Source organism: Carcharodon carcharias, chromosome 10, assembly GCF_017639515.1.
Source record: "Carcharodon carcharias isolate sCarCar2 chromosome 10, sCarCar2.pri, whole genome shotgun sequence".
NCBI classification, from domain to species: domain Eukaryota; kingdom Metazoa; phylum Chordata; class Chondrichthyes; order Lamniformes; family Lamnidae; genus Carcharodon; species Carcharodon carcharias.
The window spans coordinates 70,672,412-70,686,406 of NC_054476.1; the positions used below are offsets into that span (position 1 = coordinate 70,672,412).

General features: G+C 41.9%; 1 protein-coding gene across 2 annotated transcripts in view; it reads left to right on the forward strand.

Moving 5' to 3' along the window:
- ighmbp2 (immunoglobulin mu DNA binding protein 2) overlaps window positions 1-9,639 on the forward strand; it is an 87,492-nt gene extending 77,853 nt beyond the window's left edge. For both annotated transcript variants that reach the window (XM_041197175.1, XM_041197174.1), the window contains exons 14-17: window positions 4,579-5,517; window positions 6,607-6,791; window positions 7,648-7,853; window positions 9,187-9,639. In XM_041197175.1, coding sequence (XP_041053109.1) covers window positions 4,579-5,517; window positions 6,607-6,791; window positions 7,648-7,842 — 1,319 coding nt within the window. In that variant the 3' untranslated portion in view covers window positions 7,843-7,853; window positions 9,187-9,639. The remainder of the gene's footprint in view (window positions 1-4,578; window positions 5,518-6,606; window positions 6,792-7,647; window positions 7,854-9,186) is intronic.
- The last annotated feature ends 4,356 nt before the right edge of the window (window positions 9,640-13,995 follow it).

Here is a 13,995-nt window from a genome sequence, read left to right on the forward strand (position 1 = left end):
ATGGCAAGCGACAGGGAGGTCTGGATCATTCTTGCGGACAGACCGCAGGTGTTCTGCAAAGTGGTCGCCCAATCTGCGTTTGGTCTCTCCAATGTAGAGGAGACCTTGCGTGTCCTGCCATCCATTCTTAATTAGCACATTCTTTTAGATAATATCACCACCTTCAACATCTCTTTGTTCATTTGTCTGTGACATATTTTGATTATCTGCTTGCTTGTCTCTACAACCACCCCCCCCCACCAACTTCTCTCCCCCCACCTTAAATCAGCTTATATTTCACCCCTCTCCTATTTTTACTTAGTTCTGTTGAAGGGTCATGAGGACTCGAAAGGTCAACTTTGTTCTTCTCCGCCAATGCTGCCAGACCTGCTGAGTTTTTCCAGGTACTTCTGTTCTTGTACATATATGCGATGCTTTCTGCACCATAATACCTGTATATGCACTCCACAGCCCACTCAAAGAACATAATAATCTCCTGGGAAAAGCAAGAAAACAGATTAACGCGCAGGCCCATTAGGAAGAAAAGATCTCAAACGTTCCTCTCCAACCTTCTTAGGCAATTGACACTAGTCGAGGAGCTCATGCTGGTCCCATGGTGAACTCTGCCCTTACCAGAAATTGGTTAAAAAAGGAGAGATGGGGAAAGCATACGTTATGCGTATACACCAAGAAACATTGGGACATGAAAATCAATACCCCTATGTTAGGAGTAGTGTGGCCTGTTTTGCATGCTGCACTACTTCTGTGTAATGTTTTACACATTGGGCCAAATCTTCCGAGGCTTGGCAATCACTGTTGGATTGTCACTCCACTCCCATTTTTTTACACAGCACTGGAGCTCAGTATTTCTGGCCCAGACTTCCAAACCAGGTCTCTTCACAAATGCGAAGCATACCTGTTCTGGAAGTCCTTCCATGTAGTGCAGGATCATCAGGGAAGCCCAAGCCATGCCCCCTTTTTATAGTACCAGCTGCCATTTTTTGATAAGTCTTCATTCACTAACATACTGAAAAGCTTTTGCACATTTGAATAGCTTTTCAGTGTCTTACTGAATGAGGTAAGTAGGTAGGGTGGCAGGATGGGTAGGGTGGGTGAGGTCGGGTTGTGTCGGGGGAGAGTGGGAGGGTCGGGGAGGAGTCCAACAGTTGGGGAATGTTTAGTGGGAAGTCAGGGGTGGTCAATTGTATAGTACTCAGGAGTTAGATGTGTGTTTTTTTAAGTCTAACGGTTTCTGGGTAACCTTTCAGGTATATAAATCAGAATTGTCCAAAGTCTCTGAATCCTTACTTAGAGTTGGAGACCTTTTTGGAGGGTCCCAGGGAGCAGGGGAATTACCCATTGGAAGTTGAACCTTCCTGGGATTTTCCCACAAAGACCTTGCTTTGGGACAAGAGGGGTCCCCTTGCACATCTTCCAGGGTACATCCGTTCTCTGACCATTAGGAGAACGAAAGATCTGGGCCAATATTTTTTTAAAATCACCAACATTCCAACAGTGTTGGGTGAATCTAACGCAACATTCAAAAAGCGACTGTTAATGTGCCTCACTGTGAGGTTAATCTTCCCAACCTTGTTTTTGGTGAGTAAAGTTAATTTGAATGTATTGTTTCCAGGCCCTGGCACAAAGTAATAAATCAGAATTATTCATTCCATCAGAGATCGACTCATGGCTGCACGTTATTGGTCACTGGATTCATTGGTGGAACTGAATGTTAATTGAAGACATGGGGCTGTTCCTTAGGAAAACATAACAATGAGTCTTTGGTAGGGAGAAATAAAAGCTTTTAACATTTATTGGAAACAATATTAACTTTTTTTTCAAAAATGGCATTTGAATTTGTACACAATTATTTAAAAGTATATTTGGGTAAGTTGTAGGTATAACACAAATGTACTTGGAATAACCCAACGTTTATTCAGTACTATTATAATTTCCCATAAATTTCAGTGGATAAGAAGAAGAATATTGGAATTTATTTTTTTCCAAAAACTGCTGGCAGGGGCCTCCACCTTGATATAAGCTTTTGCTGCAAAAATGCATTTTAAACCCTCATCTTATTAAGTAGTCTTATATGCATTACCTTATCGAATGCCTTTTGGAAATCCAAGTAAAAGTAATATATTTGGATTCCCAAAAGGCATTTGATAAGGTATCGCACATAAGGCTACTTAATAAGATAAGAGCCCATGGTGTTGGGGTAGTACATTAGCATGGATAGAGGATTAGCTAACTAATAGAAGACAGAGAGTTGGGATAAGGGGGGCATTTTCGGGATGGCAACCTGTAACTAGTGGAGTGCCACAGGGATCAGCACTGGGGCCTCAGTTATTTACAATATATATTAATGACTTAGATGAGGGAAGTGAATGTACTATCGCCAAGTTTGGGGATGACACAAAAATAGGTGGGAAGGCAAGTGGTGAGGATGACATGAGTCTACAGAGGGATATAGACAGGTTAAGTGAGTGGGCAAAAACTTGGCAGTTGGAATATAATGTGGGAAAGTGTGAGGTTATGCATTTTGGCAAGTAGAATAGAGGAGCTGAATATTATTTAAATAGAGAAACACTGCAGAAGGCTGCAGCACAAGAAGGATTTGGGAATCCTTGTGCATGAACCCCAAAAAGCTAACATACAAGTTCAACAGGTAATAGGGAAGGCAAATGGAATGTTGGCCTTTATTTCAAAGGGAATGTAGTATAAAACTATACAAAGCACTAGTTAGACCACACCTAGAATACTGTGAATAGTTTTGGTCCCCTTATTTAAGGGAAGATATGCTGGCATTGGAGGCAGTCCAGAGAAGGTTCACTAGGTTGATCCCAGGTATGGAAGGATTTTCTTATGAGGAGAGGTTGAGTAGATTGGGCCTGTACTCATTGGAGTTTAGAAGCATGAGAGCTGACCCTATTGAAACATATGAGATTCTTGGGGGGGCTTGACAGGGTAGATGCTGAGAGGTTGTTTCCCCTTGTGGGAGAGTCTAGGACCAGAGAGTATAACCTCAGAGTAAGGGGTGCCCATTTAAAACAGAGATGAGAAGGAATTTCTTCTCTCAGAAGGTAGTCAACCTGTGGAATTCTTTATCACAGAGTGCTATAGAGACTGGGTTGTTCAGTATATTCAAGGCTGAGATAGACAGATTTTTAATCAGTAAGGGAATCGAGAGTTATGGGGAAAAGGCAGGAAAGTGGAGTTGAGGATTATCAGATCAGCCATGATCTCATTGAATGGCGGAGCGGACTTGATGAGCCGAATGGCCACTTCTGCTCCTACATCTTATGATCTATGTGGAATACATTTGCACTGTCCTAGGTCCAGGTTTTAGTGGACATGCTCGACTTAACAAAACTACCCAAAAGTTGGCATTAATTAGCACTAAACCATGCAGCTTGGCTGGTGGGGGAAATGAAGAAATGTTACACTGGGTTATGGTTCAGGAAAATTAAAGTAGAATGGAAGGAGGTTCAGTCTGCATTTGACAGCTGGTGCTGTTTCGTTGGATAATCTGGTGGAGATTTAATGAAGGTATTCAAAAATTATGAGGGGTTTTGATGGAATAAATACGAATAAACTGTTTCCAGTGGCAGGATGGTTAATAGCTCGATCACACAGCTTTAGGGTGATTGGAAAAGAACCAGATGGGAGATGATTGATTTTGTGTAGTGAGTTGTTATAATCTAGAATGTACAGCCTGAAAGAGTGGTGGAAGTAGATTCAACAATAACCTTCTAGATGGAATGGTTATATGCTTGAAAAGTAAGCATTTGCAAGGCCATGGAGAATAAATGAGGGGTTTGGAACAAAATGGATAGCTGGGACAAATGACCACCTCCTCCTGTGCTGTATCAGCCCATGATTCTATGCCTCATGTCGTATTTGGCCTTCACTTGGGTGGTAAAATTCAATTATTACAACTTGTAGTTAGTAAGGAAGAGTTCTAGACATCAATCAGTGTGTGGTTCGGGGCCATTCTGAACAGGCAAAGCAGGACAGTGTCCATTGCTGGTGCCTGGTTTTTCATTATTGCACCTCTTTTTGTTTAAGTTACTGCTCAGTCTCTCTGCCTGAGCTGGTATGATCCTGACTTTTCTACTCCCCCCTCTCCTGCTGCTGAACGGCCCTGATATCTTAAGTTGAGGAAAGCGGGAACTACAGTAACTTAAATGTTCAAGTACAGGAGAACTTCTATGGCATCCTTGATAATGTCTGGACATTCCAAATGCAGCTTTTGCTCTTCAAGTCTCATCCAAGCTGGCCTGTTTGATACTGATACAAAGTGGAAATTCTGCAGCATTGATGAATTATTAAAACTTAAGAGGGTAGAAATTGGTCTTGGGCAGTAGCACAAAATGAATGGTTTCATATCAGCCTGGTAACACATCAACACCTGTTATACATTCTGCACTACGTTCAGTTCTATCAGCTTTGATAGATTTGAATATCAAGTTGGGCGTTTATCGGTTAACCTAAACAAACCCATTCATTTAGCACTTCTGGCCAAGATCAATTTCTGCCCTAGTGTCTCATACAAACCATTTTGTTCAGTTTAATCACATTTTGAATCCTGTTGTTCAGGTGAAGTTGGTTTTCTGGCTGAAGACCGAAGAATAAATGTGGCGGTTACTCGTGCGCGACGCCACTTGACGGTGGTCTGTGACACGCGCACAGTCAGCACTCACCCGTTTTTGAAATCCCTGGTTGACTACATGACTGAACATGGGGAAGTACGAACTGCATTTGAGTACTGTGATGACATTGTGTCTGAAAACTACTCCCGGCCAGCCCCTCAGGCCGAGCAAAGGAGAGCAAAAGCTTCTTCAGTAGCATGCAAAAATAATGGGAGCTCAGCAAACGACAGGAGTACGGCAAATGCAAAAATACTTAAAGACACACAAAATCGATCTGCTCAAAAACCTGTGTGTAAAAAGAAGGCTGCAAATGACAATAGTCCCATAATACAGAAAGAGGATGTCAGTGCAAGAACATTAGACCCAGCCACCAAAACCATGATTGTAAAAGATAACTCTGAGAAACTTAAGAAACAAATAATGCAATTTATGGAGGATAGTGCAAGGACCAAGTTTGAATTCCCATCGTCTCTGAATTCTCATGATCGGTTGTTGGTCCACCAGATAGCGGAAGAGCTTGGCCTTGAGCATTTTAGCATTGGTGAAAGCAAAGACAGGGTTATTGTCGTGACCAAGTCGGGTTTTTTGGAAACGCAAAGGCAGCTTGATGGCCAATTGGACCATAAGGGGCTGGAAGTGCCTCAGAAATTGAGCAATCTTGCCCCACAGATTCACGAGGAAAAAGCAGAAGAATGGACTCTTATTGAAACTGAAAGGCCACAAGACTGTACCCCTTGTGTTTCTCAGTCAAAACTTGATTTAAAGACCCTGTACATGGAAAGGATGCAGCGGGAACAAGCTAAGCAAGAGGAGAAGGAAAAACAGAAGCAGCAATCTAGCACTACTGTTTCTCTGAAGTCTAAAAATAAAAAACCTGTAGTAAAGGGTACGTACTATTGCTTTTAAAATTGTTTTAAGTCATTTTTTAACATATGTAAAAGCGGTCGATGAAGCAGTGATCATTGGATGGAAGCCCTTAATTCTGAGAGCTGGGATTTGCCAGGATGCCGATACAGTTAGTCCTTGCTTAAAAGTCAACTCACTTTAAGTTCTTTCACTTTAACATTGTTAATAAAGTGGTGTCAGTATATCTGTTTAACGTTGCCAGTTTCACTTTAATGTCATTTGACTTCCTTTTTCTGTGAGCTGTGTGCCCACATGACTTTTCTCGTAGTGTTTCCACCCTTGCCCTCAGTCCCTCTTCGTCCTGCTCCAGGCCTTGCCTCTCCCCACCCCTTGTCGACTCTCTCCCCCTATCCTTGTCGACTCTCTCCCCCCATCCTTGTCGACTCTCTCCCCCCCCCACCCTTGTCGAATCTCTCCCCCTACTTGCCTCTCAGCCCCTCGCTGTTGCCTGTCACCTCGCCACCCTTGCCTCAACAAAAAGCTGAATAAATTTTTATTTTCTTATCATTGAGTTGGTTGTATATTCCAGAACTTCACGAACCTTAAGTCAGCTCTGCCAAAGTGGTCCCTCCATGTATTGAATGAAATTAGCAACTCAGCAAAACTAGCATTTATCCAATGGCAGATTCCACAACATGCTGTTGAGACATTTGTCATTATTAATATGATGTATATATTAGGATAAAACACAATAGCACATCATAATTTTATAGAATCCTTAATTACAAAACTACTTGGCATCATAATGCATCAACTGATGCATCATAATTAAAAGGAAATTGTTTCATTCCACTAATCAGTGTCTTAACTTTAAGTGGAAAGACGGTGCAGGACTGTTTCAGCCGCATTTAAAATTGGTGAGCGTTGCATTATTGCACAGTTCCCACAGTCCACTAGAATGGTCATGCTTGGAATGTTTTTATTAACTGGGCAGCTCTGTTGTGAAAAGGCATTGTGCTGCAGTGTAGGAACTTTGCAATGGACCTGCAACATGCTGGGTATTGGATTTTTAACCATTTTGTTTTAGATAAGGCGGGATCAAACATTGCTCCAATTGTTTGTTTAACAGGGAAAGCGTCAACTAAAGAAGCTGCTGCAAGTGGTACAGAAGAGGATTTTGATGCGCTCATTGCTGCATCAATAAAGGCGAACAGTGTTTGTGCTTTTTTAAAGTGCAATGGAAGTATTCTCACCCTGGGGCAGCACTGCATTCACTGTAACAAACACTACTGTCTCAGCCATCACATCCCAGAGGTAAGAACTGTGTATAGTGAAAGCAAGTGCTAACTCAGTTAATTCAGCAATGTTTAGCATGAAATTGTTGATAGGAATACTGAAGAGACTGGATGGATTTAGATGTTGGAACACTCTGTACATTTTAGTAAAATAAAGACTCGATTTTTACTCGGGATCTCAAATTTAAAAAAAAATCACTTTGGCCATGTGGGTATCATGAGCAAGGCCAGCATTTATTACCCATTCTGAGTTACCCTTGAGAAGGCCCCCTTCTTGAACTGTACAGTGTGTATGATGAAGTTACTCTCTCAGTGCTGTTAGGTAGGGAGTTCCAGGATTTTAACCCAACAATGATGAAGAAACTTGTCCAAGTTTGGATGGTGTGTGATTTGGAGGTGATGGTGTACCCATGCACCTACTGCTGTTTTCCTTCTATATGCAAAGCTTGTGAGTTTGGGAGGTGCTGTTGAAGAAGCCTTGCTGAGTTACTGCAGTGAACCCTGTAATGGTTGGTACTGCAACCACATTGTGTAGGTGGTCGAGGGAGTGGGTGTTCAACAGGAAGGACTGTGGAGCTCCTTATCTCCCTCTCTCTTTCTTCCTACAAATCTACGAGCTTTTAAAATCCAAGCTTGAAATGACCTCACATTGCCATTTTATTTAATTTATCCCACTACCTCCCCAACCCCCTTTCAAGCAAGATCTTAAACCTGGTCTTGCTCACGTCATTAATTCATGTTGTATTTAAAATGCTGCAGACCTCTATGGCTGTTTTATCTGTGTGCCTCTGCTTTTTGTTCTTGATTTATTCAGCAGCTTTCACCTTTATTATCATGAATAATTCAAGGTGCTTGTACCTGTGTCCCTCTTCTAGGTTCATGGCTGTGGTGGGAGTGCCAAAGCTCATGCCCGAAAACTCATCAGCAGAGAAGGTATTCTATATGCAGGCAGTGGTAGTAAGGACCACTTATTAGATCCAGTGAAAAAGGCCCATCTGCAGAGAAAACTAGGAAAGAAAATTGAACAATTAGCTAGCCAACGAGGTGTCAAAAAGGAAACTAAAAAGTAAAAATTGAAATGGTATGTTATAAATTAATGGCCTACATATGTGTAATTATTTCAAAAGGTTTTCTTGTATTATAAAAATAATTGCTGGAGCAAAGTAGTAAACACAAATGTTGGATGATCAGGAATGGAAATGACCTCATACTAATTATGAAAGCTATGCAATTTTGATAGCTTTGGAGTGGGTGTTACAGATTGTGTAGCAATAGAATCTACTGAGGAGCAGAAATTAATCTTCATCCTTTTACTGTCAGCAGCTGTTTCAAAACAACGGGAACAGCGAAAAGATTACTGCAATGTAAATAATTGTCCTGATTATTTCAATAGCTTATTCCATACCATCATTTGGGAATAGCTGTGTGAAAGGAAGATTGTAATGATGGATTACTTGAATAGTAATAATTTATGGTTGTTCAATCTTAATTGGCCATTTCTATTGCTGATCACTTGACACATTTTTGTTTCAAAATCTGTAATAGAAAGGAAAATAAAAGCACAAAACTAATGATTTCTAAATGCCTTGCTGATCACTAAATATGTATGTAAACATTTACCTCTAGTGTATCCAACACATTCTCAATGTCACACAAAGCTATCTTTTGAAAGAAAAGAAGCCACTCTTCATGTTCAGTGCTTTTAACTTGAAGTCTGGAAAATACTAATTGACCTTAGGAATTAGAAACTTCTTCATTTGCCTAAAGTTACCTATTTGACAATGGGGGATACTTGAACAGTGGTCTTTAAGAGACAGGTCAAATCATTAGTTATGTATTAGACCATAGATTATCCTTGGGCAATGAATGACACAGGAGATTCACAAGCATGTTTACCAATTATCTTTACACCAGTGTGAAGACTTGGCCAGTTATTGGGTGGATGCATTTTATTAATTCACATTGAAGAAAAAATTGAATATTGGTATTTAGTTCCCCCCACCCTCCCAACCCCCCACCACCAAGTGTAAGATAGTACAGTTTGGTGGAAGGAATATAACTGTGTATAATTTACCAATAATGGGGCAATTTTGTAGCTACTATTTTAAAACGTTATGTTGTATTTTCTGGGTAATTATCTGTGTTGAGTCAAAGACCTTTTTGTTCCAAGGGGGAAATGTTGGCACAATTCTAACTGCATGCTTCGATGAATGGAAATTGGCCATTGATGGTGTCTCTGGATGCTTTGCTTCCTAATAATATCCAGATTTACTGAGGTAGATGTGTCATCTGTCTTTCTTTTTTGATTTTGTACTGTAAGGAGGCCTGACCTATTGAGAAACCAGTGTCCTGTGTTGGCATGATTAAAATTTTTTTAAGCAGGCCTATTAATGATTTTATTTATTCATTCACAGGACGTGGCTGTCTCTGACCCTTGAGAAGGTGGTGATGACAACCGACTGCCTTCTTCAGCCATTTCAGAGGGTAGTTAAAAGCCAAGCATATTGCTGTGGGACTGGAGAACTATTGATCAGAACAGGCAAGGATGGAAGGTTTCATTCCCTGCTGAATACTAAATGACATTGTTCCTCTTGTTGCCTTGTGTATAATATGTTAAAGAAACAAATGGCAAAGATTCGATAATAGGAGACAACTCTGCCTCATAAGAATAGTACAATAAACTGTCAGTTCATACTGTCAACTCGCTGCACCCTTGATTTCATTCTTAACATCCTGGATGATGCAGTTTAGCTCCAGAGGGACCTCTGCACTTGACTTGCTGGAATTCTTTTTTTTTGTAGCATTCTTTTAAATTTTCTCGCTAGAAATATGTGAGCCATCAATCAGAATAAACTTGTTTGACAGTATTATGGCATGGTCTAAAATTAGCTTCCTGCTGCAGCAAATCAAATGCATTCCAGTTTATATGGTGCAATTGCTGTTGAGCATTTCCACATCTGTCAGGGGAATTACTCCTTAATGTCACAGTGGATCATATTATTCAGTGATGTACCTCTGGTAGCACTGTGTCCTCTCTCCTTGCTACATAAAACTTGCACGTCACACCTTTTACAGCAATAAAACTTACTCGGGAATTTAAATTAATTAGAAATTGAACATATTGTAAATAGTTAAACAGTCACAACTTTTGTGAGGAAAGGGTAAATTAACTTTTAGAAGAGCAACAGCTTTCAACTAAGGTTGTATCTTATTATTATGTGGCTAATCCAGATACAGCATTCCCAACACAAAAATTGCCAGGACCTTTAACAATTCAGTAAACTAGTGGGCTGTTGCTTTGAATCACGGAATCTATTGTAGGAGCTTTGAGCAGGATTTGGAATGGCATGCTCCAGTGGATTTTCATAATATTTTCAGGTGCCATTTTTCTTTTCAGTTCAAAGCAACGTGATAGATTCAGGAGACAGCCTTATTTCTAATCTCCTTTTCTATTAGACCTATACGTATGCAAATTAAATTGATTGTTCTGTGTCTTTGGATAAGTTGAACAACAGGGTGATAACCTTGAATGTAATTTGTCATTCAGCTTATAGCAAGAGCTGTGAAGCACAGCAAAAGTATCTATCTGTTAACAGTATATCACCTACACAATATATTTAAGAAAATGTATAGCCTCTTCTCTTTAGCATAATTATCTTTTAATGCGTGTGCGTAGTCATGGAGAGCAAGGAGAGGCCATTTCAATTTAAGTGATAAAATGTCGACTTAAAGGAAGAAGAATTCAGCTATTTTCAATTATTGGGGAGGCGGTGGCCTAGTTTTAATGTCACTGGATTAATAACCCAGAGGTCCGGCTAATGCCCTGCGGGTTCAAATCCCACTACAGCAGTTGGTTGAATTTAAATTCAATTAATAAATCTGGAATTAAAAACTAGTTTAATGGTGACCACAAAACCATTGTCGATTGTTTTTTTTAAAAAAAAACCCATCTGGTTCACTAATGTCCTTTAGGGAAGGAAATCTGCTGTCCTTGCATGGTCTGGCCTACAAGTGACTCCAGACCCACAGCAATGTGATTGACTCTTAACTACCCTCTGAAATGGCCTAGCAAGCCACTCAGTTGTATCAAATTGCTATGAAGTCGAAAAGTAATGAAACCAGGTGGACTCCCGGCAATGACCTATGCAACAGAAATGACAATGGCGCACACCCTATCGACCCAGCAAAGTCCTCCTCAGTAACGTCTGCCAAAATTGGAAGAGCTGTCTCACAGACTGGTCAAGCAACAACTTGACATAGTCATACTCACAAAATCATACCTCACAATGTGCCAGAAACCACCATCACCATCCCTGTTGGTGGGACAGGACATACCTACCAGAGGTGGCAACTCAGTGGTACACTGTCGGGAGGGAGCTGCCATGGGAGTCTTCAACATTGACTCTGGACCCTATGAAGTCTCATAGCATCAGATCAAACCTGGGCAAGGAAACTCCTGCTGGTTACCACTTACCACCCCCCCTCAGCTGATGAATCAGTGCTCCTCCATGTTGAACACCACTTGGAGGAAGCACTGAGGGTGACAAGGGCACAGAATATACTCTGGGTGGGGATTTCAATGTCCATCACCAAGAGTGGCTAGGTAACACCACTACTGACCGAATTGGCCGAGTCCTAAAGGGCATAGCTGCTGGACTGGATCTTCGGCAGGTGGTGAGGGAACCAACAAGAGGAAAAACATACTTGACCTCATCCTCACCAATCTACCTGTCGCAGATTCATCTGTCCATTACAGTATTGGTAGGAGTAACCACCACAGACTTTGTGGAGACAAAGACCTGTCTTCATATTGAGGATACACTCGATTGTGTTGTGTGGCACTACCATCAGGCTAAATGGGATAATTTTCGAACAGAACTAACAGCTCAAAACTGGGCATCCATGAGGTGTTGTAGGCCATCAGCAGCAGCAGAATAGTATACAACCACAATATGTGCCCTCATGGCCTGGCATGCCCCCCACTCTACTATTACCATCAAGCCAGGGGATCAACCCTGATTCAGTAAACAGTGCAAGAGGGAATTCCAGGAGTTGTACCAGGCATGATTGCATGCCAAACAGTGAAAAAAAACAAGCGATAGACAGATCTAAGCGATCCCGTAACTTAAGGATCTGATCTAAGCTCTGCAGTCCTGCCACATCCAGTGGTGAATGCTGGTGGACAATTAAACAGCTCACTGGAGGAGGAGGCTCCACAAATATCCCCATCCTCAATGATGGAGGAGCCCAGCACATCAGTGCAAAAGACAAGACTGAAGCATTTGCAGCCATCTTCAGCCTGAAGTGCCAAGTGGTTGATCTATCTCGGTCTCCTCCGGAGGTCTTCAGCCAATTCAATTCACTCCATATGCTATCAAGAAGCAGCTGAAGGCACTGGATACTACAAAGGTTATGGGCCCTGACAATATTCTGGCAATAGTACTGACGACTTGTGCTCCAGAACTAGCCATGCCCTTAGCCAAGCTGTTCCAATCCTGTACAACACTGGCATCTACCCGGCTACATGGAAAATTGCCCAGGTATGTCCTGTCCACAAAAAACAAGACAAATCCCATCTGGTCAATTACCACCCTATCAGTAACTCTTGACCATCAGCGAAGCAATGGAAAGTGTGGTCAACAGTGCTATCAAGTGGCCTTTACTCAGCAATAACCTGCTCACTGACACTTAGTTTTGGCTCCTTCAGGGCCACTCAGCTCCTGACCTCATTTCGGCCTTGGTCCGAACACGGGCAAAAGCGTTGAACTTCAGAGGTGAGGTGAGAGTGACTGTGCTTGACATCAAGGCAACATTTGACAGAGTGTGGCATCAATGAGTCCTAGACAAATTGAAGTCAATGGGAATCTGGGGGGAAAGCTCTCCACTGGTGGAGTCATACCTAGCACAAAGGAAGATGGGTATGGTCGTTGGAGGTCAATGATCTCAGTTCAAGGACATCACTGCAGGAGTTCCTCAGGGTAGTGTCCTAGGCCCAACCATCTTTAGCTGTTTCATCAATGACCTTCTATCATAATGTCAGGAGTGGGGATGTTTGCTGATGATTGCACAATGTTCAGCACCATTCACAACTCTTCAGATACTGAAGCAGCCCATGTTCATGTGCAGCAAAATTTGGACAATATTCAGGCTTGGGCTGACAAATGGCAAGTATCCTTCGCACCACACAAATGCCAGACAATGACCTTCTCCAACAAGAGAGACTCTTAAGCATGTCTCCTTGACATTCAATGGCATTACCATTGCTGAATCCCCCACTGTCAACATCCTGGGGGGATACCATTGACCAGAAACTGAACTGGACCAGCCATATAAATACTATGGCTACAAAAGCAGGCCAGAAGCTGGGAATTCTGCGGAGAGTAACTCACCAAAGCCTGTCCACCCTCTACAATGCACAAATCAGGAGTATGATGGAATATGCTCCATTTGCTTAGATGAGTGCAGCTTCAACAACATCAGGAAACTTGACACCATCCAGGGCAAGGTAGCCTGCAAGATTGGCACCCCAACCACCATAACAAATATTCACTCTCTCCACTACCAACGCACAGTGGCAGCAGGATGGCATTGCAGTATCTCACCAAGGCTCTTTTGATAGCACCTTTCAAACCTGCGACCTTTAGCATCTAGAAGGACAAGGGCAGTAAGAGGCACGGGAACACCACCTGGAAGTTCCCCTCCTTGCCACGCACCATGCTGACTTGAGAATATGTTGCCATTCCTTCACTGTCACTGGGTCAAAATCCTGGAACTCCCTTCCCAGCAGCACTGTAGGTGTTCCTACACCATATAGACTGCAGTGGTTCAAGGAGATAGCTCAGCATGACCTCGAGGGCAATTAGGGATGGCCAATAAATACTGGCCCAGCCAATGACGCCCACATTGCATAAAAAAAACGCAAAAAAAATTTGATAAGGTACACTCAACTACCCTGTCATAAGAATAACAGGACCAAAAAATATTTAAATGAAATGAAGACTCTGAGAATATAAAATAAATGTTTAATGGCTCTGGAGGAAGGCTTGCCAACCGTCCTAGATTGTTCTGGAGTTTGCAGGAATTGAAGATTCATTTGGATACTGCTGTGAGCAACCCCAGGCAGCAAGATGATAGTGTATTGAGGGAGTGGTGCATTGTTTGAGGTGCCATCTTTTGAATAAGACGTTAAAATGATGCCCTGTGCCTGGCCAGTGGTTGTAAGA